Raw genomic sequence first — 23,445 nt, 5'->3', positions numbered from 1 at the left:
CATATTGACTCAAATGCTTTCGTTTTGCTGTTGTAAACGGTTTAATCAGCCTCACTAAGCGTTTAAATCCTGCTTCAATCATGTTAATTTCTGTACAAATAAAGTTTTTAATCACTTTTATTCAGTTATATTTGTAAGTTTTACTGAGACAACACAAAGAAGGCCAAACATCCTGTTCTCTCTCAGGATTTGAATTATTTCAGATCACAGTGAGGTCTCAATCACATGACCCGATGACATGAAAGGTCACTGAATGACCTCACAGCTGTAGCCGCTACCGTCTACTTTAAAGAACAACACCCAGAACTTTTTTTTTACTAAATTTATACCGAATAGTTATCAGAAATGATTGTGTAAGAGGCTACTGCTGTTCAGATCATTAGGTCAACTGCTGTTTTTTTTTTTTTTTTTTTTTAAAACAAATTCTCCACAAAATGCCTTCAATGGTGATGAATTTTGTAGGAGTTTTATCATATTTGTTAAAAAAAATTACGGGCATCTTCTGAAAGACATGAAAAGGTCTTGAGATAATTCAAAACATGCAATAAATTATGTTTAAAAATATGACGTAGAAATGTCAAAATTCACACTACATGGCTGATAATATTTGCAAAACCCTTTAAACCTTGTTAATATCCACTAAAAAGTTTTCAAGTTTGCCGTAAACACATGAGATCTGTTCAGGGGTCATTAACCATCACAGAAGTCTTTGTCATGGTACCCCTTTACTAGCTAACCCACCACAATGCTCTCTACTTGCCAACATGAACTGTCTGAAGTCTATGTGTCCAACTCTACTTATGTATGTCACTGGATTGTAGGAACGCCTACCTATTTGATTAGAAGACATATATGTAAGCTCTGGTTAGACGCCATTAACCGGCACAGAAGTCTTTGCCATGGTACCCCTTTACTAGCTAGACTCCCACAGTGCTCTCTGCTTGCCAACATGAACTTCCTGTAGTCTGAGTGACGCCTCCTCTGGTTTCTACAGTATTAAACAGTAAAAGGCTTCACCTGGTCCAGCAACCAGGTACTCCAGCTGAACCCAATAATTACCAAATAGTCACTAAACTTCTCCACCTTAACTCAAAATGTGTCTAAAATCCCCAAAACATGTCCATAATTATTCAAAACTGTCCAAATTGAGAAAACCGTGTCTAAAACATCTTGAAACATCCCCAGAACAACTCAAAACTCATCCAAAATGACTTAAAAAGGGTTCAAAATGACATGAAACTTGCCCAAAACGTCTAGACATTTGCTAGCTGAACTCACTCAGTGCAGTACAAGACTCCACCTGATGAAACAACCAGGTACTACAGCTGATCTACGATACATTCTCCGACATTCTCTGATGTCCCTTGTCTTCTGGTATATCTGCTGGCATATTTATCTTTGATTGATTCAAGTATTAATGCCAAATAATAGATTTATCTAGTTATGCTCCCAAATCCTTATTGCTAAACCTTCTGTGATGTCACAACCACGTTTTGCTTTTTTTGCATTAAATTCTATTACAAAAACAACTGTAAATACTATCATAATTCATATATAAATGTTTACTTTTTCAAAAATCTAGCTTCTCTTTCATTTTCATACACCTTAATTTATAGAGGTTACCTGCAAGTTGCTCTTTAAGATCAGATCATGCTTTATGCCCTTATCTTGAGACAATTAAGCAATTCTTGTCTTAACTGGCTTGAAATCTTAGCAGTAATTAGTCTCTTTTTCAACTTGAATGCACCCACAAATCAGAAAAACAAACTTGCTCAGTGGAGTGAGATGATTCCTCTGACTGAGCTGAGTCTGAGGACAAAAGTCTAAATCCTCTCATTTTAGCTACTTAAATGTAAAAATGTTACATTTTAGCTACTTAAATGTAAAAATGTTCTGGTTTCTTCCCTCCCCTTTGACAGTAAACTCAGTATCTTTGGATTGTGGACAGAAAAGGGAGTTTGTTGGGAGACTGATGAACAGTTTTTATCATTTTGTGACATTTTATACACCAAAAAAAACGAACCCATTATTCCAGAAAGTGTTAAAGAAATGAATCGACAATGTAAATATCCACTCTAGCCTGAGTTGGCACTTTAAAAACAAGACATCTGTCCACGAGAACCAGCGAGACTCACACTTTAACGTCTCATTTTTCATCTCGTTCACCTTCAGCTGCTTCGGTGAAACGTTTCCTAATAAGGTTCGGAAAGATCTGACCTCCTGGCGACCACACACTCAGAATCTAACTGAACCCTGCAGTTAAACGCTTCATGAAACTAACCTCCATCCCCACATCATTACCACCGAAGACGCACAAACATCTCCTATAAACACCAGAAGAAGAAGTCAAAACACATAATTAGCTGCTTTAAGTGCAATCAGATCTCAATCTACAGTCTGGTTTCCTGCTAATCAAGCATTTAGGGCGCTGGAGCGTCACGTAGTTTAGTCTTTGCACAACAAACATATGAGTGTGTCAACTTAAAGCCTTTAAATCTGTTGGGATATTAGATCTGAAGCACACAAAGACTCCAAAAATTCTCCATTTGTACTCTTCAGACTGACAGAAACAGCTTCCATCTTCTGTAATCAAAACCTACCTTCAAGTTTAAAGTACTTGTAGTTGTTGTATTTTCATTTTTACCAACTATCCGCTGTACAAATTCACATTTTTGCACATAAAACTCATGCAAATCTGATGTTTCCTGCACATTAAACTACCCAACATTGTGGTGCAAGTAGAGGTGAAGAAAATCAGGCAATTAATTAAATGATTAGCAACTATTTTAAGGAGAAAAGAGTGAAATATTCAACTCACAGATGCTGCAATGAAATCATGAAGAAATTTCAGTCAAATTAACTTTTCTAGTAAACTAAAGTTAAAATGTTGATTTTTTAAAATATTCAAGCCTCTTTAGAGCTTAAAAACATGAAAAAAGGAGCCGAAAGTTCTCTCAAGTCATTAAATTCTGATGACTCTGTAGAAACACTGCCTGCAGTTCATCAGAAAACTACGAATTCATACGGTTTCACAATTGTGGTGAGGAGTTTCACGTTATGATGCTACTACCACCATGCTTCACATCATGATGCTGCCACCGCCGTGCTTCCCATCATGATGTTGCCACCGCCGTGCTTCATGTCATGATGCTGCCACTGCCGTGCTTCACATCATGATGCTGCCACCACCGTGCTTCACATCATGATGCTGCCACCACCGTGCTTCACATCATGATGCTGCCACCGCCGTGCTTCACATCATGATGCTGCCACCACCGTGCTTCACATCATGATGCTGCCACCACCGTGCTTCACATCATGATGCTGCCACTGCCGTGCAATTTGTTTCAAAACTTATCTTCTTCTCCTTTCTGAGGAAACACCTCCTGCAGTTTATCCAAAAACAAAGAGTTCAGTTCTGGTTTCACAATTGTGGAGAGGACTTTAGAAGCAAACTGTTAATTTTTGACAAAATTTAGAAAAATAAAGTGATGTAAAATGATTAAATTGTGACCTCTCGAAGAAAGAATTGCAATTTTATACTTAGATTTAGTTAATTCCTGCACGAAACCGTACGTCACCTATCCAACATTCAAGGACTGTTGGATAGCTTAAAAATTTACTCTAAATTGGACCATAATTTACTGTAGTGAAGGAAACAAGACATTAACACCATGAACTCATTAGGCAAAGTCTCTTTTTGCAACTGGGTGAATCTTTCTTCTCTCTAAAACTGAAAGAAATTTGCATGATGCATTCAAAGACTGTCAGACAGTTGAACATCTGATGATTCTTTTTGTTTTTATAACTTTTAGATTCAGATAAATTGTGTAAATTTACATTAAAAAAATGATAGGAAACAGTAAAAAGTGAAAAACAGCCTCACCTTACTCACAACTCAGTCACAGATTATAGTTGCGTCAGTACAATCTTCAGTGCAGGATTTTCCAGTTTCTACGATGCAGAATTAGTGCTTTAATTTAACTAAAACACCTCTTTAATTCCTCCATCATTGCTTATAATGAATTTTTAATCAGTATTTCCACCACAGCGACATGTTTTCAGTGTAAGAGGCTCTGAAGCTCAACAGCAGACGGTTAAAGATGTGAACACTGAGCAGCTTTTAGCGGCTAAAGAGCCTCCTGTTTCCCTCAGGACTCAGTCATACATATTGTATGAGGACAGCAACAAACGAGACCTTTGAGTCCCAAACTGATGCTTGTTTGTTCTCCTGACAGCCACTGATAGCAGCTTAGGGTCTCATCAAGAGATTTCACAAACACAAAGCAACAGGATCATCCCGGTGGAAGTCGATATCCACCGACTTTTAGCTCCTTTTTGGTCTCCTCCACCTCCTGAGGGAAATATCTGTGTTTTTAGCTGCTAAACGCTCCATGACTCGTCTCTAACTGGTCCCTGTTTGCGGTTGAGGTAAAACTAGGGGCTAAAAGAGGCTGAAAAGATGAATTGTAAGATTCTTCACCACTTTTAGTTCCCTCGTAGATTTAATTTTCACTGAAAAATTATCTTTTTACCTTGTGAACCTCAGAACCCACCTGCGGATTTGAAAAGTATGTTATCTTTACTTTAACAAATCACCAAAATTACACAATATATGATGGACAGAACCTATAAAAACAAAAAAATTGAGTTTCTCCTTTCTGAGGATTCCTAAACTTATGAATTAAATTTGGTTTTGTTAGGAGAATTCACCACATTTAAGCTCAAAATTGTAAGAAAATGTATCAAAATCACTTTATTCTATGTCCCTTCTTTTAACATTGGCAAAAATAAGCTTTGCAGAATGAACAAATTCTTCAAAAAACTAAAATTTCTGTGCAGCTCTGTGAAAAATATGGGAATATTTTTAAAAAAATCGACATAGTTCAATATCTGTAGTATGTAGAGACGTGTTCTCTTTCAAAAAAAAATCAACAAATTTCACACCAAATCATTTGTGAAAGCCAAAAACTATTTACAAAACTCTAAACCCCCCCCCCCGCTTCTATAAAGAAAACAGAACAATTTTGTGCTCCTCGACTCAACAATGAAGCCTTGACTGATTTAACTGTGAAAAAGAATCATATAAACAACAAAAATTCAGGGAATCCTCGGCTAAACTGCAGGCAGTGTTTCCATGGAACAGCGTGAAGACAAGTATGGAAATGAATTATAAATGCAAGTAGTGGTGCTTTTTTCAGTGTTTCAGTGTAAAATATCATATAATTTGAGACTTTTGAAATGATTTATGTCATTATAACTGTGTCGCTTTGCACAGGAGACATTTTCTCTCTGCAGCTTTGCTTATATTGTTGTAACCTAGAGTGAGGAAAAATGTGACAGGAGCGAATAAAGAAGCTGTTTGAGTGTTAGTTACCTTCCCTGGCTGAACTGACAGTGTGTGTCAGCCACGTCGAAGCCGTCGGGGTTCATCGTCGGCAGGATGTGGATTCTGCTGCTGTTCAGGAGCTGCGTCGACCAACTTTCATTGTTTCTGTAACCGCGAACCAAATCGTCGACCAGCTGCAGCATCAGCTCCCGACCAACAACCTGAACACATGACAGCCAAACGTCAGTTAAACCAGATTAAAAATTACAGTTAAACTCACAATAAATGGCAATAAATATGAAGCAGGACAGTAAAAATGAGTTTTGAATTCACAAAACCTTTATCAGTCTTCATAACGTTCTAACTTCAGTTTGAAAATTAAAAGTGTCGGGTTTTGAGGGTTAATTTGATCAGAAGTTTGGTGCGTCAGAATCAAAACAAACTACAGAATTAATTAATACACCTCCTCAGTTTTGTTCTTTAATCTCCACCTAACGGCGTTTTTTTCTCTTTTTTTTCTGTGTGTGTCTTCCTGATGGAAACGTGGATGAAGCAGTGAGTCAGCGACGAGTCACCGGCTGTTCTTCCAGAGAGAACAAAAAAACTTTGCGAATGAATGAGAGCCTCGGGACTGAGAAAGAGAGAAGGGTGGGAAAGGTGAGGAGGTGTGTGTACGTCACAATAAACACCAACACACACACACGCACAATAAACACACAAGTCAGGACTAGACCTGCCTCCGACTATCAGTTAACTTTCCTGTATCACTCGTATGAACTGCTGATGCCACAAAAACACACACCTGGTGGTTCAGATTTTAGGAATAAGCCTCTAAACTATTACCATTAAGCCTGCAAACAGAAGAACAACAGTTGAAAACTCTAAATGTGAACTCATGATGCATCCCTGGGGTTTGTTCAACTGCACACATACAAATAACTGTTAAAACCGACTAAAAATAGACATTTAAACGTGATAAATGTGAATAATTATAAAAAGTTCTGTCGAAACACTAACTTTTGAGCACTGGGTTATTTTCAGGGTGTCTTCACAACCTTTACTTTTAGGTTCTTATTTTTGTGCTTCTAAGGTCTAGTCATTATGCAGATTTTCCATTATTTGAAATGATAATACTTCCAGATTTTCTATTTTATATATACATTGTAAATCTATACAACTGCAGTTCCTCAACTGTCCACTAGAGGCTGTGTCCAAAAGCGAGTCAACCCCCATAGACCTCATTGTTAAAATGTCAAACTTTACAGCAGAAATAAACATCAACACCCTCATACAAAAATTATTTTGGTCTCTCTAGATAACATCTATGTTCATGAAGGTTGTACATGGAGTAAATTATTATATAACTAATCTTTTGTAATTGTATTAGGACTTAAAGCTGAGCATAAATAAGGGCGAGGCTGCACTGAGTGGAAAGTAAATGCAGTTCAGTCCATGATTTGGCAACATAATCGATCCAAAGTTTGCTTGAAATTCACTTTACAGTTACAAGGAAACACGAGTCAATGACTCTTTTATAACAAGGGTTAAAAAAACAACAGTAGAAAAGAAAACCAAAGAGAGAAACTTCAGGGTTGACTGGTTAAAACCAGTAAAATCCAGATGATCTAGGCATTTCCAATAATTACCTGAGAGTAGAGGAACGGAATGCAAGCCTACAAGTTCTTCAGGAACCAGCTGCTACGTGATCTTGTGCCAAAACAAACATGGAAGAACAACCAGAGGCTTGAACTATTTTATGCAGCGACATCCAAGTGTTCAAGTTTATTTGTTGTGACGTCACTGACTAATTTTTGGATCTAAAGGCCGAAGATTAGAAATTTCACAACGTACGATTTGATCTGTTGACTTCCAGAACCAATAGCCTCAAACAGGAAAAGACTCGCTCCAACTTTAACCAGTATACGTTCCTGGATGAACTCTTTAAGTAACAGCTGTCTTGTTTTTTAATGTGTATGAGAAGAGTCAGTTCACATGCTTAAAATACTTCCTCCTCGTCTTCCTATGTTCCTTTGAAATGTCATCTATGGTATTTATTATTAATGTATTAGCCTTAGAAATCATGATAAGGTTTATTAAGCTACTGAGTCCCAGGCAACATTCACGATAACGACACAACTTTTACTTTAAAGCTCTATCTCAGCCATTATGAGGTCAAGCCACACATTCTGTATCTTCTTTTTTTCCCCAAGAACAGTCTCAGTTATCCAGATTTTCCAACATTTGACATGATGATAGTTGCTGGTTTTCTTTTTTTTGGATTAGTTTTCATATCAAGGAAAAACACATTTTTCATAATGAAATTTTGTAAAATGCTGGCAGTAGAAATGTACAGATATTGTTGGGAATCTGGAAACAATAAGAAACCATGACAGTGGGATACTGTACGACTAAGAAACTGTGAAAAATATCTTCTTAGTGCGAATAAATGTCAAAGTTTTATACGCTGATGTCCGTCCATGCAGCAGTGTACGTGTGGAGGTTTCAAATTAGGTACGTTTTTCGATGAAATTTCCTAAATATTTTTCTCACCAACACTTCATCACACTGACAATCCACTAGTATTGCTACAAAGATGGAGGTGTGTAGTTTCATTTGATATCATTTGATATGGTCAGTACCTTCATGCAAAGAATACTTCAAAAGATATTTAGTCCAGAAGAGAGGGTCAAACGGTTGATGTCCTTAATTTGGCCTTTTGGGACTTGCAGAGGCGACAAACCAGGTGAATTTTTGGCATGAATTCTAAGTAATTTTTCTCACCAGCACTTCATCGCACAAACAGTCCTTTAGCATTGTTAGAAAGGTCAAGTTGTTTCAAGTTTCTATGGGGTGATGTTAGAGATATCATGTATTGAACAAAGATACGGGACATTACTGACTTGAAGCAAAAGATTTCTGAGGCCATGGCCACCACTGATGAGGTTATGCTACAGCGAACATGGCAAGAAATCAAGTACCGTCTTGCTTTGCTTCATGCAACTAATGGTGCCCATATAGAGGTGTATTAAATGAGGTAGAAAAAACTTTGACAACCACTGATTACAATAAAACAAATCTGGTTAAGACATCTTATCAACTGCCTTTGCAATAAATTCTTAAAATTGTAAAGAGACTTTATGGACACCCTGTATATTCAACCCAGAAGAATGGATCTAAGGGTTGAAGTCCTTCATTTGGCCCCTTGGTAGTTGTGGAGGTGGAAAACATGGCAAATTTTTGATATGAATTATGAATAATCTTTCTCACCAACACTTTACTGCAGAGAGAATCCACTAGCCCTGTTTGAAAATCAAGTTGTGTAGTTTCATTTGATGTGCATCACACCACGATGCAATAAATACTGCAAAAGATATTAAACCGAGAACAAGGGATGTGAATTTAGATGCAAAGTGGGCTCAAACGGTTGATATCCTTAATTTGGCATCTTAGTGCTTGTGGAGGTGCCAAACAAGGTGAATTTTTTTATGGAAATTCCAAACTATTTTTTGCAACAACACCGCAGAGAGAATCCACTAGCACTGTTTGAAAGAGCAAGTTGTGTAGTTTCATTTGATATGTACAACACTTTCATGTATTAAATGCTTCAAAAGATAATAAACTGAGAAGAAGGGATGTGAATTTAGACGCAAAGTGCATCCGTTTGACTCTGAGGGTCGATATCCTAAATCCTGGCTCTTGGTGTTGGATCTAAACTCCGTCCTCTCTGGATAGTTGGACATTAGGACAGTTTAGATTACAGGATGAAAGCAGCCCGGTGCTGTTTACGTTGCCGTGCATTAGCAGATGTAAGCTAACGTCCTGGTAAAGGTGGGCCTCCCTCGGTTCAAAGGGTCGCAGCAGCAGAGCTGAGTTTCCTCAGAAGACACAGGAAAAGTGACTCACCCCGATCCTCCCGCAAACACCACGTCGTTCCTTTAAATAAAACCGAGCAGTTAATCAGAGAAACAACAAAGTGATTAAGTGCTGACGGGTTGCTGATTGTTGTTGGATGCGTCGGGCGTGATTCATTTGCTGGTTGGTTGGTGTTATGAAACCAGAAGTGGGTCTCCTCCCCAACTGCTTTAAAGAGGTCACTGTAATGAGCAACACTATATAAATACAGTAATTCACAAAACCACCAAATGGAATCCACTAAAGCAACAGCTCTTTATAATGACAGCATTTGTTTGTAAAGGCTTTGTGTTCTTTTATTGATGCAACTGATGCCAAGAGCTGCTAAACGGCCTTTCATTGTTCGAATACGCTGACAGTAAAGATCTGCTCTATTCACTGTTGTCTGTTTTCTATCTCTTTTCGGTCTTTTTTCTTCAATATTTGTGTTTTTTCCCAAGAATTTTAATTTGATATTTGTCTTTAGTTTGATATTTCTGTTGCTTTTTCAGTCTTAGATATTTGTCTGGTAAAGACAGTTTTATTTGGTATTTTGTGTCTGTTTTGAGTCTTTATCTCTATATTGTTGTTGATTTTTAAGTATTTAATTTGATATTTTTCTGAGTTTGAGTGTCTGTTTTGAGTCTGTTTCAACATTTATGTTATTATTGCTCTTTTTATTGAAATCTTGGTTTGATATTTCAATTGATATTTTCTGTCTGGTTTGAGTATGTTTAACCTTTCTGTTGATGTTCTGGTGTATTTTTTAAAATCTTAGATTGAGAGTTTCTGGTAATGACTGTTTTAATTGACATTTTGTGTTTGTTTTGTGGTTTTATTTCTTCATTTCTGTTGATTACTAAGTGTTTAGTTTGATATTTATCTGTTTGTCAGGCTTACATCTGATCTTTTCTGTCTGTTTTGAGTCTATTTCAGCATTTATGTTTTTTTTTTGTTTTTTTTTAAGTCTTTTCTGAAATCTTAGTTTGATATTTTTCTTGGGTTTTACATTTATGTTGGTTTTTAGGGTTTAGTTTAGTATAACAATTGTCTGGTTTTGACTCTTTCAAATGATGTTTTGTCTGTTTTAAGGCCTTATTTCCCTATTTCTGTTGATTTTTTAAATGTTTATTTGAATATCTATCTGGTTCTGAATCTTTCATTCTATCTTTTCTGTCTGTTTTGAGTGTATTTTCACATTTCAGTTGTTTTTCCTGAAATCTCAGTTGGATATTTGTCTTTAGCTTGACATTTCTGATGGTTTTAAGGTTGTAGTTTGATGTTTGGTTTTAACTCTTTCAATTGATATTTTATGTCTATTTTGAGTTTTTATTTCTGTATTTCTGTTGATTTTTAAATGTTTACTTCAATATTTATCTAGTTTTGAGTCTTTCATTCGAACTTTTCGACATTTCAGCTGTTTTTCCAAAATCTTAGTTTGATATGTCTTTAATTTGTCGTTAGTGCTTAGTTAAATGTTTTTTGGTGTTGAGTTTTTAATCAGATCTTTTCTGTCTGAAGTCTTAAGTCTATTTCAACATTTCTGTTTGTTTCTCTTTTTCTTGGAGACTTAGTTGAATGTTTGTCTTTGCTTTGACATTTCTATAGATTTTTAAGGTTTTAGTTTGATATTCGTTGGGTATTGACGCTTTTAATTGATATTTTCTGTTTGTTTTGAATCTTGTTTTCTGTATTTCTGTTGATTTTTGAACATTTGCTTAAAGTAACATGATAGCTTGTTTTCCTTATTAGACTCAGTGCTATCAATGTATTGAGATATAACAATGGATTCTTGTGCAAACCTCACATAACAGAGGTTTTAAGAACTGTTCTAAATCATTGCAACAACTGTTCTGCTAACAGATTAGCATTTGTTCTGCAGATATCATAAGTCAAAGTATAAAATATATTATAATTCTGACCCGTGTTTGATGACGTCTGAGGACAAACAAGAAAACAAAATATTATCAAAGTCTTCAGGTTGGGAACAATAATGTCTCCAAAGTTTCGTGCAATCTGCTGATATTTGTTGACATCGTCTTGGCCGAAAAACGGCTACGCTAACAGAGAAACGTGCTAATATGGTTGATATCTGCACAGATCTCCAGATAAAAGCACAAACAGGCTTCAAGGTGAATCTAAGCATGTTGCAGATTGCAGAAAGTGCAAAAGCAGCAGACTGAGACAAATGGGTTAATAATTGAAGGAGTTGTGGTGTCAGTTTGGAGCTGCTGAAAGACGCCTGGTGGATTTGACATTACAGAACATTTCAGCAGCGATTAGCTTCCAACAAGACAGACTACATTCCTGACGACTGCTACTGACTGACTGATGCGTTTCTGCACATCTGAACATTGATGACATCTCCAACATCTACACCTGACCTCTGTGGTTTCGTTTTCTGCAGAGGATGTACCGTACAGTGGAGGGTGTTTACCTCCTGTCTTTGCTAAACAGCCCGGTTTCCTAACAGAGGCCAGATGTAACAGCGATGTGTTCATGCGAGAAAAGACACTGCCAACACAAACAGCAGCGTGTTTAGGAAAACACAACATGAGTGAAGAATGAGTATAGCTCACGCAAACACTATACAGCCAGAAGTGTGTGGATGCTCGTACATTACAACCAACGCTATACCAAAAAAGGTTCTTCCTCTGAGAATCACAAATGTCTGTACAAAATATAGTGTCATTCCATTCAGGAGTTGAGATATTTTAGTGAAAAAAGTGAAAACGTTGCCCCTCAAGATGAATAAAAAAATGAAAAGATCATTACAGTGAGTAGGGTGAACTCTCTTGGGACAAACTTTCATGACTATCCATCCAGTATGTTAACACTGTAAAATTTATAAAAGTAGATACTGGTCACAAAGAATAACACTGTCAAGCAAGTAAATAATTGTTTAAGTGGTTTGTTCAAGTTAGCATTTGTGCTAAAACCTCTTCATTTATCTATACAGTTTAGATATTCCAACTCTTCTTGTTAGCGTGCACCAAAGCTAAAGCTCTCAGAGGAATGTTTTCATCCTCAACTTCTAAATCAAGGATAAGAACCACTGTTGAGGCTGTAAATAGTTAATGCATTACTTTCAGCTAGCTGCTAACACTTTCAGACAATAATACATTCCTTTTAGCTAGCTCTTACAGACATTAATGCATGACTTTTAGCTTGCTGCTAACTCTTTCAGACATAAATCCATTACTTATAACTTGCTTTTTAGACCTTAATCCATTGCTTTTAGCTAGCTGTTAGCTCCTTCAGACATGAATCCATTGCTTTTAGCTAGCTGTTAGCCCTCTCAGACATTAATCCATTATGTAGCTACATCTTTCAGGCATTACCCCGTTATTTTTAGCTTGCTGCTAGCTCATTCAGAAATCAATCCATTGTTTTTAATCAGTTATTTTTTTAGCTAGCTCTCACAGACATCAATCCATGACTATTAGCTAGCTGTTAGCTCTGTCAGACACTAATCCATGACTTTTAGCTAGCTGTTAGCTTTCTCAGACATTAATCCATGACTTTTAGCTAGCTGTTAGCTCTCTCAGACATTAATCCATAGCTAGCTGTTAGCTCTGTCAGACACTAATCCATGACTTTTAGCTAGCTGTTAGCTCTCTCAGACATTAATCCATAGCTAGCTGTTAGCTCTCTCAGACATCAATCCATGACTTTAGCTAGCTGTTTGCTTTCTCAGACATTAATCCATGACTTTTAGCTAGCTGTTAGCTCTCTCAGACATTAATCCATAGCTAGCTGTTAGCTCTCTCAGACATCAATCCATGACTTTAGCTAGCTGTTTGCTTTCTCAGACATTAATCCATGACTTTTAGCTAGCTGTTAGCTCTCTCAGATATTAATCCATAGCTAGCTGTTTGCTTTCTCAGACATTAATCCATGACTGTTAGCTAGCTGTTTTTACTGTTGTATGTAGATTTTACTTTTTAAATTTTTTTTTTATTGTTTGCTTACTGGAATGCTTGTGTAAACTGCTGCAAAACAAATCACCCTTCAAGGGACAAGCAATAAAGTTGAGTTGAACTACTGCAAATTAAGAATGTTCAAAATGGTTTTGGGAAGTGACAAACAATCGACCACCAGAGCCTGGTTAGAAAACATCATCCTATCAACGTTTAGCTGTTTTATTCAATGTAGCAATGGTAGCATAAGGTAGAGGCTAAAAAACAGAAGTTTCTCAAATTTGTTCTGCTGCATGAGCAGTGGCTTGGTGGTTAGAACCTTCGCCTTGCAGCTAGAAGATCCCAGGTTTGCATCCCGGCTTTCCTGGGATCTTTCTGCATGGAGTTTGAATGTTCTCACTGTACATGTGTGGGTTTTCTCCAGCTTCCTCCCACAGTCCAAAAACATGCTGAGGTTAACTGGTGACTCTAAATTGTCCATAGGTGTGAATGTGAGACCTGGTGACCTGTCCAGGATGTGTCCTCCCTTCGTCCTCAGTCAGCTGGGATAGACTCCAGCGCCCCCCCCCTGACCCTGATGAGGATTAAGCGGTGTATAGATAATGGATGAGTAGTTACAATTACAATGCACGGACCTAATTCTTTTGAAAACCATTCATCTTTCCCCAGGACTTGTCTTCATCACACATCACTGAGACACAGATGTGGATGATGCCAACACCAGCAGCAGCCTCTCTGATGAAGAGGACCTCTTTGGATCCGTGGGGTCAGGAAAAGCAGAAGCAGGAGAGCTGGAGAGATACCGTTCATGCCCATCATCCACTGGAGGTAAGGATCTATGGCACACCTCTCCTCACATCAACAAGCTGTCACTTAAAGTCAACACATCTGCAGCCTGGGAGAGACTTTTTCATCATGCAGGACTTCTGTTCACTGCCAAACAGTCACAGCTTCACCGCAAGAACCTTGAGAGCCAACCACTGCTGAAGCTTAACCGAGTGAAGAAACAGGTTTTAACCAAACATGCACAGATACAGACACACCCACACAGTTTATGGTAAAGACAGACTTCTTGTATGTGTACAAGCTGCCTAGTTGTAATGTTTTTTCTATCTACTGAGCCTGTGCCATTAGGATGGAATAAAATACAGTATATTTTGTCACTGGAAGTAGTTTGCACTGTTCAAACATTAAAACATTCCCTTACTGCAGGTGTTTGTTTCAAAAGCTTTTTGTTGTGAAAAACAGAGATTTGAAAATTTGTGTTTTTTGTGCCTTAACTTGTCATTTTGTAAAGATGTTATTTATTTTTGCTATTTTTTTTTTTATTTTATTATTTGGAAATACCAGAATTTGGAAATTATTTTACATTTTTGTCTGTCTGATCACATCATTTAAAAAAAAAATAAATCAGACATTACAATCAGTTACTCAGCACTTGAGTAGTCTTTTCACCAAATACTTTACTCTTGCTTGAGTGATTTTTTTGGATGACTACTTTTTACTTCTAGTTGAGTGATATTATTTTGTTTACTACTTTTAGCAGGTCAAACATTTAACCACAACTTTTACTTAACTGTTTCAATTGTAGATTCACATTTTTTAGGCAAATATCTGTTGTGCCATTACTAAAATCCTGCTCACTCGTTAACAGGTTTTCTTATTTATGCAGTATTTTGTGTTACTGCTGCCTTAAAAATTCAAAATCAAATCATATCTTTTATTATTGACATTAATGGAGCTACTTTACAGTTGTTCCATGCTGCCTTTACCAACTGCACAACAAAACATTTTGGGAATTACTGTGGCAAGACAATATAAAGAGCTAAGATTAAATATAAATACACAATAGATAGAATGTACTCTCACTTCCTGCCAGATCTATTGTTCATCTTCTCAGTGTAAATGAGGTTCTTTGGTGTGTTCTTTGGCCTCAGAGGAAACAAACTTGGGCCGCAGAAAAGTCATTTGGTGGGAACTGCTCACATAAACTCACAGCGAACGCTACACGACACCTTTTCTGCCTTTAAATGAAGCCAGCATTCCTGCTGTTACAACCACAGAAAGGCCTTTTTTTTCAGGATGTTTCCTCTGAACCGACACACTCCAGCAACTCTGTTTGCTGACTGTGTGTGTGTCGAGGCGTGACTTCTCTATTTAAGGACATTTCCATCCACTTTTCACACACATGAGGCGCCATCAGCCGTCCACTGTCGCCACGGCAACCAGATGCTGGTCATAGGGCGTCTAGAGTTTCCATTACGCTGCACATTGAATTCGGCTTACTTTTTAGAGTCATTATCTGAAATTTATTATGTCATGATGCAAAGAAAAAAAAAACCTGTACTGACAGTCTGAACTTGTTTCACCTTCATCTTATCTGTTGTTGCTTCAGTTTTGTTGCAGTTTTTCCCACAACGATGACCTAACTCCTGCTGAATGTGTTGAGGCAGAACATCTCTCACAGGTTGCTTGCTTGAGGAAAAATAGTTTCTAGTCACGACTTGCAGCTCAGTTTTAGAGTCACGGTTTGGTACATTTACAGCAGAACATATGTATAAATGCTGCAAACTGTCCATATTAAACAACACAAATGCTGCAAAATGAGCCTTTGCCGTTGCCTGTAGGGCTCTTTGAGTAATCTTTATGCACAAAGCAACGCTGCCTTTTACTTTCTCTTTGTCAACACTGAGGACAATGCAGCCATATTGTTGTGTGTCCAGTCAATTGTCCTGTACAGACTCTAATAATCTAAAAAAAAAAGTTTTTGCACAGCTTTAAAAACTAACCCTGCTAGCGTGCTGATTCTGATAGACAACAGCTGGTGCACTGCTAAAACATTTCTGTTTCAGGTCATTGATCGCACCTGAGATGTAGTTAGGGTCGCCTACTGTCCCTTAAAATACGGAATCGTCCTTTATTTGACAATTAATTGTTGCGTCCCGTATTGAATCAACGCAATATGGGAGTCTCCACCCGAAACTCCACCACGTCCAAAGAAGCAAAAATGTTTGCAAATGTACAGACGTGAGTGGGAAGAGTGGAACTCCTGGCAATGGGTACAAACTCTGTTGCTCTTGGACTGGCTGAAGTAAGGCAGCATCAACATGTAAAAAGCATGAGAACAGAGAGAACCCAACCAGTAGGTCACAGTTTATCATCATCTAATCATCTCCTGAAGTCCATATGGTGAGAGACATCAGTATCTGGTTGTTCATTTACCAGAGGATGCTTAGAATCATGCTGATGTGGTCTGTACTCTACAGTATTTTAGTGACTCAATAAATGCCTAAGTTGTTTTTTTTTTTTTAATGGTTTATAGTTTTTAATAAACATTTAATAGCCTATATGTAATCAATAAATGGCCTTTGCCTATCTAAAGAAAAACTCACTCAGAACTCTGATTTGTTAACAGGACTAAATAAATAAATCAATAAATACACACATAAATAAGTTAATACATTAATTGTGTTAAGATAAGATTTAGATTTAGATTAAAAAATGTAGACAGTAGTACATTAATCTTTTACTTTTAGCTAACTACTAGCTCTTACAGACATTAATTTATTACTTTTATATTGCTGTTGATTCTGTCAGAAATGAACCCATTGCTTTTAGTTAGCTGCTAGTTTATTCACACATTATTCCTTTACTTTTAGCGAGCTCTTTCAAACATTAAGTACTTTTAGCTACCTGCTAGCTCTTTCAGACATTATTTCATTACTTTTAGCTAGCTATTAGCTGTTTCCAACATAATATTTTTAGCAAACAAGACATTCATTCATTACTTTCAGTTACCTTTTAGACATGAATCCATAACTGTTAGCTGGCTGCTAGCTGTTTCAAAACTTTATTGTATTTAGAAGATGAGCTTTAAAATGAACTAATCCAATATGTTTGTCTCTTAGAAATTACATTCATGCACCACTGATTTGCCCTCCTAAGAACACCTGAATGTGACTTTTCCTTTGCCGTGGCAGCTGTCGGACGAATGTTTGCGGTGCATTCAGAGTGTTTCCTGTTGTAATTTCCATTGAATTCATAACCACACATTTGTTTTCCAGTGTTGGAGTGTTTACTCAGCGTTCTGTCCGGCTCCGTCAGAGAATAATTCAGGTCACCACACAGTCTGTCGCTGCACACAAAGGACTGCATGGAGGGAGTTTGACTGTGAAAGGCTTTTGTTGATCTCTTTAGTCTCCGGCTTCCTGTTAACGGGGAGGCGTCCTGTGTATAAAAGTGTGTGTGTTCATGTATAAGTGTGTGTTCACCTCGTTTCCATGCATGTTGGCCACGTATTTGAACTCCGGGATGCTGACTGTGTGGCTGCGAGGACGAACGCTGAGAGCTAAAACCCACAACTCCCGACCTGAAACAGAAAGCAAACGAAGATTTGTGCATTTTAAATCCATTAGTCTTAATTCTAGTGTCTCATGTTGTAAATTATATTGCAAGCCATGACACTAAAACACCAAAATACAAGGATACCAGCATTTGTACCAAGGTTCAAGGAGCAACTCAGCATAATAAAACTGTTTTTGAAATTCATTCGGAATAATAGACTACAATTACTGCTTTTGAATAAATGTTTCCAATCCATAAAAATTTATATTTATGCTATGTTGTTTTATGTGTTTTAGTGTTAGCATCGTAGCAGCATATCTAACGGATGGTTTAGGTTTACCCAAGCTAGCTTTAACTATAAGCGCTATCAAAACCTAAAGTTTTAAAGGCGCCATATTGTGCTGCTTTTCAGCAAATGAAAGAAAATCGTATTTTTATAAATTAAAAATGCTGCAAAGATGTGTAATTTCACCATCGCTGTACAATTCCTGGATTTAGACCTGTTTTAAATGGACTATTTTAAAGTCTGTAACTTTAAATGCAGGAGCTGGCCCCGCCCCCTTCAGAAAGAAGACTCTCTCTGCATCACTCACTGACATGAGTTCGTGTTTCAGACCAGGACTTCCTATTGCTTCTTTCTGAGGATTTTTCTCTACGTGAAAATATTTGTGGAATAACTGTGAAGTCAGTTCCGTTTTAACTCTTCTGTTATTTTTTTCTAATAAAAAATGTCAAAATGCCGGTGAAAACATTTTATAAAAACAATGATCTTGATCTTCCTGCATTAAGAGCAACGCCCGAGCCGCCTCAACTGAGGGAAAAAACTTTTATTTTGCGAAAATGGATGTGTTTTTATTTGAATTGTATCATTTTAATTAAACCCCCCCCCCCGCGACCCTAGTGAGGATTAAGCGGTGTATAGATGATGGATGGATGGAAAATAAATACACAACATTAAATCACATGTTTGTCTGTCTTAATACTGAAAGCCTCCGTTGCTAATCTAATAGTATGTAGAGCTTATGCAGCATATAGCGCACCTTTCACATCTCAAACACCAATTAAAGGTTTACAGACTACTTGTAAGGCATCAATAACACATCAAACCCACAGTAGATTTCTTAACTTATACATTTAACGTAACACATAGCACGTCCATATATCATTATCGTAGCATGCTAATTGTTCTAACAACACGAGCGCTATTTGCATGTCATTTACACGTCTTTAATTTGAATAACAATGTGAACATAAATGTAACATACCTCGTAGGCTGCTTGTAACTAAAGAGGGGCTCGTATTAGGCCTTGTCCACACGTAGCCGGGTTTTTGTAAAACCGAATATCCTGTCCCCTCCGTCTAGAAAAAAACTTACGTACACACCACCTCGTTTTTAGAAAAAAACTTCATCCACACCTAACCGCATAAGTGCGTTTTTCAGCGCATTCATAAGCATGCCAGACCTTTAGGTGGCAGTAGTTCCCCAAATCCTAGCAAGGTGGTGGAGAATAACCGTCCTTAACGTTGTCCTTCGCCTGTGTTGTTGAATGTGGATCAGTATCTGGGCTTGTAAAAACAAGCAAGTAAAAAGCGCCTGTACAAGAAACAGCGCCCAAAACCTTGTGAGAGCATCCATACTGTTACCGAATGTAAACACAGGTCGCATATGTGACGTAAGAACATATTTTGTCGCAGGCGGTGACGTTTCGAAACGCAAAACCCCGGTTACTGATGTCCACATGCAGACGCATAAAACGGAGAATTCACAAATCTTCACTTTGGTCGGAGTTTTTAAAAAGAATCGTTTTTGATGACGTAAATCTGCGTTTTCGTGTGGATGATAGGCCGAATCGTAGAAAAATATCTTCGTTTTGTGAGATGCCCGGCTACGTGTGGACAAGGGCTCAGACTGCTCTTCACTTCGTCTTTCTTTTTAGTTGTGTACAGTACACGTTATACACTGAAGTCTGCCGTTTTCATTCATTCATTCATTTCGCGCTCCGTCTCCACTTCCGGTTTCGCCGTCCGTCCGTAAACATGACGTGCGGAACCACTCTATCAACAATAATTAGTTCCGCATCAATAAATAATAATATAAACAAAATTAGAACGGAACAGGGATTTAACTAACTATGAGAGACAGTTACATATAGTTTTAGTAATGCTGAGTGTTAAAGAAGCTTGTCGCACAGAGGTTCTACGTAACAACATTGTTCTGTTTTCCTAGCACACAAATTGGTGACTAGAAAACCCTTGTGCAGTTGTTAGCACATGAACAAAAATGGGAGTTTTCATTAAAAACATGAAATTGCCTGAGTGACGGTTGTCCAACAAAAAATGATATATATATATATATATATATATATATATATATATATATATATATATATATATATATATATATATATATATATATATATATATATATATATATATATATATATATATATATATATATACCAGAGAAATGATAAGTTCTGTTTTAAGAAAAAAATTTGAATTGAGCCATGTTGGTTTTTAAAAAAGCTGACTTTTCAAATTGAGACAGAAACATATATATATATATATATATATATATATATATATATATATATATATATATATATATATATATACACATATATATGTGTGTGTGTGTGTGTGTGTGTGTGTGTGTTTTTTTTTTTTTTACTGTTTTCATCCACTTTTTGTAATGCAATACTTCAAAATATGCATATAAATGTGTTACGGAAACACCAATCTGGTTCTATCTCCCAGTCTACTTCTGGAAACTCAAGGGACCACAAGTTGACTAACTAAAGTGAGCATTTTTTGTTTGTTCCAAATGCAAACACTGTTCTAAGACAAACTTTAATAATCCCTCAATGTGATACAATACAATACAAAACTAAAATAAGGTTAAAAATGAAGATATAATCAAGACTGTAAACACCTTTCACATGTACAGATGAGGAGTGCTGAGAACACAGATAGACATGAAAAGTGTCTTTTAGCTCATGGTTTGGTTTTTGCAGGTTTACAGTTGGATTCTGCTTCTACCAAGCTGTGGTTGTCACTAAAGTGAAGCCTGCAGAGCTGAGTTTCAGTGCAGTAAAAGTTTCCATGTGAACAAAACTACTGTAACTACACTGACGCTCTGCAGAGGAGTGAATAAATGAAGCCCTGCAAGCCTCAGCAGGTCTGCAGCATCATCAGCAACCTGAGGGGAAAAACTGACAGACGGGATGACACACAAAAATGCAACACAAACACACACAGACACACACAGACACACACAGACACGTACTGGTTGGACGGCGGCCAGCTGGTGTCCTGGATTAGCTCAGATTAGCTGTTTGTGTGCGTGTGATTAGCCAGATTAAGGCGTCCCAGATTAAATTAACCGGCAGCGCTAACAGCCGCATCATACGATCACATCAACAGACAGTCGGTGTCCTGGTTACCATGGTGACCAACACCTGACACCACCAGTGTAAAGGTATCTGTCTGCTGCCGTTTGAAATTCAAACTTTAAATTATTCACCAACAGGATGCAAAACAACCTGCAAAGTGTTTCAGTGTGATTAAATGGTGAAAATCTGGGAAAAATGTTGTTTAAAAAGGATAGAATACTGTCACAAAGCTGTAAACCGGTGAAAATAATATCAAATATTGGTAAAATAATTCTATTTTTAGCTGGTTTAAATGCAATTAAAAAGAGTGTAATTTTACAGTCATACTAGATTTTTTTTCTGGACATTTTACCTTTTTATGTCACAGTCATCATGTAAATGAATGCTTTTTACAGTGATTTTATTTTAATTTTCTGTGAATTGTATTAAATATTATCTATATTTCAACAAAACAGACATTCTGTAAAAGAACAATCTTCACTATACATGATTTTCTTTCCTGTAGAGCTAATATTTGTGAAATAATAATATATTTGCTCTTAAATACAGTAAAAAAGTAGTGTAATTTCACTGTCAAATGTTGTAAAATAACAAATTACTATTTTTAAAAAATAGAGATATTTTTGTGGACATTATTTAAAGGTTTAGCCATTTTATTTTATTTTTGCTCTAGTCAAAATGTCAATTAATACTTTTTTTCTTTGATTTCATTGGACATTATCTGTAATTTAACAATAAACAACAGTCAAATCATTTGTTTACACATTTTCGACCCATTTCCCACTGTGGAAGCAGATTTGTCCACAAAACTAACTTAATTTCCTGTATTCTTGCTAGTTTTTACACAGCAGCTCCTCCAGGTGAGACAGGAAGCAGCAGGTGAGTTGTTACCTAAGACCGACTGGCCGATGCTGTACAGGTGAGTGATGTCGGGGTTGGAGGCGTTGACCTGCAGCAGGTACTGCTCCATCTCCTGGTTGGTGTGGTACCGAAACTCCAACATGGAAGCAGGGGTGAGGAAGAGGAGGAGGAAGAGTGATGACATCCCTGCAGTGTGACCTGAACGAGGAAAAACAGAAAGTCAGCAGGTTTAAAGCTCCTCAGGCTAACGTAGGAAATGCTCAGGAACAGCCAATTAATCGGCCTTTTCAGCTTTTCTTTTTCCATTGCGGCAAAGAATCCAACAACTCTAAACATTAACTCCAAATGTGCCAAAACAAACAGTAGCTACTGGACGTGACTCTAGGTCAAAAAGGAAATATACTTTTCCAAACTTAACCAACCAGCATCAAGACTCACCAAGTTTCTACCTAAGCAGGGGTAAGGACTTTTTTCTCCTTTCAGTATGGTCATGAAAGAGGTTTAAAGGGCTGGTTCTTGAAGTTAGAACACCATTAAAGTCCAGGTCACCTTATAAAGGCCTATAAATTCCTGTAATGGAACAAAACATGTTGTAGAGAGATGTCCTGAGCCTGATCCCATGATTGGAAATGGCGTCAATCACAAGAACTTTGAATGATCGCTATCAACATGTACTGTTTCCCAAGACCTGTTTTCATATGGACACATGAATAAAAGTTGAAAGAATGGCTGTCCAATATTCCTCAGGGACATGAGTTTGCTCACTTACATAACCCAACTTTATCACTCATTTGCTGGCCTGAGGTCAATAATCTTCCCAAGTCTCTGTCACGGTGCTCCTTTACTTGCTAAATTTCCATAAAGCTCTCGGTTTGCCAACACAGAAGTGCCCACCTCCTCTGGTTGCTACAGTATTCAACACTTAAAGGCAACCAGATACTTAAGTTACTTTACAATACGCAAAGTGTGTACTGTCTTTGAAACGGTGTCCGATATTGACAGATAATAAATATTAAAGATTCAGATCAGGAGCCCGTCAGTATGGCCATGAAAGAGGTGAAAAGACCCGCTTCTTGCAGTCTTAACTCATACAATGATCCATTAAAGGCCTACAAGTTCCTGTAGTGGAACATAGTATGCTGTAAAGATGTCCTAAGCCTGATCCCAAGATCAGAATTGGGGTCAATCACATGAAGTTTGAAGTGATTGGTATCGACATATACTGTTTCCCAAGATTTGTTTTCCCATAGAAACATAAACAAAAGCTGCAAAAATGACCATCAGATGTTCCTTTGGGATGTAGGACTGTTATCTTAAGTAATTCAGCTTATTTGGTTACTCATATGCTGGCCTAAGGTCAATAATCCTCAAAGAAGTCTCTGTCACAGTGCTCCTTTACTAGCTAAAACTCACATAATGGTCACCACAGTATCAAACTGTTTGAGGCACCCACGTATGACGGCAAATCTACGATACTTGAATTGATATTTGAAATCCATAGATATGAAATCTAAAGACATGGATGGGAACGTGGTCCAAAAGTACTTAACTGGGACATCTATAAGTTATTGACAATTCGAAGGACACTTTCAAGAGTGCAGTTCTACACCATGACCAAGGCTCTATCTTGCAGTTTAAAAGACGTAACACGGCTCTACCCGTAAATTTATTGGGTTCTACCTTTGGTCATGTTCCACCTCTCCACCAA

The 23,445-nt window shown here is 37.3% G+C and overlaps 1 protein-coding gene across 1 annotated transcript in view; it reads right to left on the bottom strand.

Annotated features, from left to right (window-relative positions):
* Positions 1-23,445, bottom strand: part of cpm (carboxypeptidase M) — a 39,925-nt gene that overhangs the window by 13,528 nt on the left and 2,952 nt on the right. The window contains exons 2-4 of the mRNA XM_023296432.3: positions 21,768-21,935; positions 17,412-17,509; positions 5,378-5,550 (exon numbers count right to left, since the gene is read on the bottom strand). Of these exons, the coding sequence (XP_023152200.2) occupies positions 5,378-5,550; positions 17,412-17,509; positions 21,768-21,921 (425 nt within the window). The 5' untranslated portion in view covers positions 21,922-21,935. The remainder of the gene's footprint in view (positions 1-5,377; positions 5,551-17,411; positions 17,510-21,767; positions 21,936-23,445) is intronic.

Source organism: Amphiprion ocellaris, chromosome 21 (genome assembly GCF_022539595.1).
Source record: "Amphiprion ocellaris isolate individual 3 ecotype Okinawa chromosome 21, ASM2253959v1, whole genome shotgun sequence".
Taxonomy (NCBI): domain Eukaryota; kingdom Metazoa; phylum Chordata; class Actinopteri; family Pomacentridae; genus Amphiprion; species Amphiprion ocellaris.
The sequence above is the reverse complement of the archived record's forward strand: the minus strand, read 5'-3'. Positions and strand labels throughout refer to the sequence as shown.